This window comes from Vigna radiata, chromosome 7 (assembly GCF_000741045.1).
Source record: "Vigna radiata var. radiata cultivar VC1973A chromosome 7, Vradiata_ver6, whole genome shotgun sequence".
Taxonomy (NCBI): domain Eukaryota; kingdom Viridiplantae; phylum Streptophyta; class Magnoliopsida; order Fabales; family Fabaceae; genus Vigna; species Vigna radiata.
The window spans coordinates 35,821,172-35,825,999 of record NC_028357.1 but is presented as its reverse complement, the minus strand read 5'-3'; the positions used below and the strand labels follow the sequence as shown (position 1 = coordinate 35,825,999).

The 4,828-nt window shown below is 41.0% G+C and overlaps 1 protein-coding gene across 1 annotated transcript; it reads left to right on the top strand.

Moving 5' to 3' along the window:
- Positions 1-2,724, top strand: LOC106769430 (transcription factor TCP14-like). The gene is made up of 2 exons (XM_014655047.2): positions 1-1,725; positions 1,928-2,724. The coding sequence occupies exon 1, from the start codon at positions 268-270 to the stop codon at positions 1,462-1,464; it is 1,197 nt and encodes a 398-aa protein (XP_014510533.1). The 5' UTR covers positions 1-267; the 3' UTR covers positions 1,465-1,725; positions 1,928-2,724.
- Positions 2,725-4,828: the final 2,104 nt, after the last annotated feature.

The window sequence follows — 4,828 nt, the reverse complement described above, 5'->3', positions numbered from 1 at the left end:
CTTTGTTGCTTAAAGCTCTTCCCCTCCCACCTCTCCCTTATCTCTCTCCATCAATTTCAAAACAAAAACAAATAACTACACACGCATCCCCTCCTCTTAAAAACCAGAAAGACCCACCACACAGATTAAACTACAAACTCACTGATCACAACCTGTCTCATAAGAAAAAAGGATCACTCACACAAACACCATCATACACAAACACACACACACACTCACTCACTCACACTCAACGCACCAACAACTTTATTTCCTCTCCATGCGATCATGGAAGGAGGCGACGATCTCCACCACCATCATCACCACCACCGTCAGAACTTCCCATTCCAGCTCCTCGAGAAGAAAGAAGACCAAGAAGCCGCCTCATGCTCCACCTCCTCCCCCTACCCTTCACTAGCAATCTCCGCGGAACCCACCACATCCAATTCCACCCGATCCAACCAGCTCGCGGCGCCGTCGGACCCTCCAAACAGACAAAAGCCCCCACCCAAACGCACGTCGACCAAGGACCGGCACACAAAGGTGGATGGTCGTGGCCGCCGCATCCGAATGCCCGCTCTCTGCGCCGCTCGCGTCTTCCAACTCACGCGCGAACTCGGTCACAAGTCCGATGGCGAAACCATCGAGTGGCTCCTCCAGCAGGCCGAGCCCGCCGTCATCGCCGCCACCGGGACCGGAACCATCCCCGCCAACTTCACCTCTCTCAACATCTCCCTCCGCAGCTCCGGCTCCTCCATGTCCGTCCCCTCCCAGCTCCGGTCCTCCTACTTCAACCCCAACTTCTCCCTCCAACAACGGCGCACCTTGTTCCCCGGCATCGCCTTATCCTCCGACACCAACCCCACCAACACCTCCACACTTCTCAATTTCCAATCCAACAACCTCAACACCTCCATGCTCCAGGCGAAGCCCGAAGCTCCCTCCTCCACCTTGGACTTGTCCGACACAAGCGCGGAGGAATCAACCCTAGGCCGGAAAAGAAGACCGACGGAACAAGACCTATCCTCCTCCTCGCAGCACCAAATGGGAAGTTATCTCCTCCAGTCGAGTGCAGGCACGATTCCTGCGAGTCACGCCGCCAACATATGGATGGTGGCCAATTCAAACACCAATCAAGTCATGAGTGGCGATCCCATATGGACCTTCCCTCCGGTTAACAACAGTGCCTTGTATAGAGGCACCATGTCTAGTGGGTTGCATTTCATGAACTTCCCCACGCCCATGGCACTTTTGCCGAGTCAGCAACTGGGGTCTTCTGGGATTGGTGCTGTTGGGGGAAGCAGTAACAATAATAGTAATAACAACGGCAATAATAATATGAATGAAGGGCATTTGAGTATGCTTGCGGGGCTCAGTCCTTATCGTCCAGTTATCGGCGTTTCTGAATCTCAGGCAAGCGGCTCGCAATCGCATCGTGGAGGTGCCGCAGATGATCGCCATGATACCACCAGTCACCACTCCTAGAGGGTACCATGTGATGTGGTGTGATCACCGTAAATTCTTCTTCATACTTGTGGTCTAGTTTGATTGATGCTGGCGGATGCATGATGGATAGATGGATGTGTTTGACACACGTGAGGTTTGGTTGATGATCTTCGAAATTCAGTTTTATTTATTCCCAAAATTAATTTTTTGGTGTGATTAATATTTTGGAGGGGACGGAGGGGGAAAGGAGGAGGAGGAGGGTTTTTTAGGGTTTGGCAGATGACAGTATTTAACAATTGGGTATTTCGCTGCCTACTTCTTCTTTTCTTTTTCTCCTTTTTTTTTTCTGGTAAAAAAAAAAAATGTCTTCTTTGATTGAGTTATTTCACTACACGATATCTTATCATCATTGTTTGTGCAATTTTTGTTTCCTTTATTTATTTATTCTCCTGAATAGGGTTTTAATTAATTGGTTTGTAATTTTATGGTTTTTATGCTAAAGAGAAGAAAAGGACTGAGTTGCATTCCATTCCATTCCATTCCATTCCATTCCACGAGCTTTGCAAAGTTTCCCACCTAACAGGCATTTGGGTTGTTTTCTTTCTCTCCGTCTCTCTTTCTGGGCCACAGCACAGGGCAGAGGTCGTGTGGTAAAAGGGATGAAACAGTGTTACCGCTGGAGTGTGAAAAAAATGAAGCGGTAGTATTAAAATTTACATTGCTTTTTGATCATTCTGATTGTAAATCTCTGCCATGAATCTCGAGGTTTACTGCATCAATGATTAAGATTTTTCAGAGAGATGGGGGTAATAGGACGGTGGGGTCAAAACCTTATCGGTTCCAGGTGTTGGCTCAGGTGGTGGGGTCCGGCTGCTGGTTATTGCCCAAACCAATGTACAATGTCACTGACAAACAGGTGGATCATTCTCCATCTTCTGTTTTCTTTTTTAATTTTCTTTTCGCCCTTTTAATGGAGCAGTTGCTGGCATCACAGAAAGATCCATGGTGAGTCTTAATGACCCTACTGATATATGCCCCACCATTCCATCAATCAGGACCCTTCATTTTATGGGCCATGCTCCTCCTATTCAATGCATGATTGGGTCTCTCGCTGCCCACCAAAGGGAAACGTGGAATCTCCAGTTTCTTGCCCCCTCCTTCCTAAATTACTCTTCCCTTCAAAAACTCACTCTTCTGCATTTCCAACACCAAATACATGTGTCTTTTACAACCACGTACTGCATAAAAGTATTAACATATCTTAAGAACATCACTTTATATGATCATCTTATCTTTAAATATATTTTTGCTTTTAACTTTTTCATTTTTTATCTTTTCTTTTTAGTATTATTTATTGTTGTATGTTTTGGAATCTAATAATATCCCCTGGGTAAAATAATGAGGAAATTGTTTGGTGATTCAATTAAAAATTGTAGGGAAAGGGGAAAGCAGGATTAGGATATTCCCTCCACTATAAACTTTGTTGTGCAGAATGGGATTCGAAGGCAGCTTTTATTTATGGAGATCATGTCAATAACAATATTACATATAATAATAGTATATATGTTCTTGTTAAATCATAATCGGGGAAGCCCACATCTGATTAACATAATCTGCTACTTGATGAGAATGGTCAATGGAATAAGGTACCTTGGTGAGGTTCCAATTATGGGCACAAACAGTAAGTTGATAATGACACTGCTAAGAGGGTTCCCACCTACTAGACCTATAAAAACATCTCACTAAATTACCTACACTTTCTCCTACCTATTACCACCTTGCCATACAACCATAACGAATCTCTTTCAGATTTAATGAAAGATCGCTGTTTCTTTCAGTTCAGACACCATGCACTTACAGCTTCAACGTTTCTGCTGTTAAATTGCATTAGGTTTCCACTCATTTTACCAGATGATTATAAAATACATCATATTTAACGACAATTGCAATCATATTATTAACTATAATTACTGTTATATTATATTATTTTATGGTATGACCATAGTCTAAATATGAATGGCAATGCCACTAATTTCTATGTTTTTTTTTTCTCCCGAGTTTAGTAAGTAACTTTAAAATACACGCATAAATGTAATTATAATACATATAATATTAATGTAGGAAAACTAATACCAAAGTTTCTATTTAGGTCAATAAAATGATCAATTTTTACCATTTTTTTAAAGAACGTGTGGAAAAAATAAAATTATCAATAGACGATATATAAGATTTTTATACAAGTTAAACTAGATCTTTAAAATATATTATATGTATATAAAAAGAATAGATAAGACTTAGACCTACTCAAACTTTCAAAAAAGTCAAATGTAAATCTTTTAACCCCACCGATCTTTTTCCACATCTAGTGTCACCTAAATGTTGCTCTTATATTTTTGTACATGCAAATCTTATAAATATAACATGACACTTCCTTGTTTTAATTATTATTATATTAACATGTGTTTTATTTCATTTTATTGCCAAACAAATTAGTATTATATACATCATTCCACTTAAAAACCCTGAAAACAAATATAGGATTATGTTTGTTTGGTTTTCTTATAATGAAAATTGGCATTTTTGTGGCGTGAACATATTAATGTTTCCATTTTATAGCAAAGACCTTCAAATGTTTGAATAGTTGAAACACATAATAGAGTGAGTATGAAAAGCGCATTGAGCGACAACATTATATTGACACTAAATTGTGCTACTGCTTTGATATAAACTGTGGAGTGTTGCAGTGTTGTGCTTCCAAACAAATTTGAGATACTCGAGTTGAAGGGGCATCGTATCGTATCTCTCTATAATTGTGTCCCCACATGCTACTGCTACTGCTACAGATCCTTATCTCCTTCTCCATCCTTAAGCCAAGTAACAACCATTATTAGCCATAGATATCACCATCTTAATCCAAATGCCACACTCTGAGAATTAAACGTTTGATTTGTGAGATGCTGACATGAATATTATTAATGGTAGTCTTGAGTGGGAAATATAGCAGCAGGGTCGTACCCATGGTTGCTCACATGGATCTGAATCTAATAAGTGACATCGTACAAAGAAGCACAGGATTGGTCCCCCTGGGTAAATGATATACCCCAAAAATATGTAGCATGAGTTAGAGCAGCTAGGTCACCAATTTCTGTAAATTGTGAACAAAAAAGTGGGTTCCAAGTTACCTGCTAAGAAGCAACAGATTCTGTATATTTAGGCCATTATAATATCCCTAATTCCTTGGTTTGGGCCCAGAAAATCTCTTAATCTTGGTATGGTTTCTCAGAGGCAGCACCATGTGCTTCCCTACTGGCGTTTAGCCTACAGGTTTGTGGTTACTAGTTACGACACAAGTAATTAGAGGCCTAGACCCACCACTCTCACGTCCACTCTTTTTTTTTTTTTC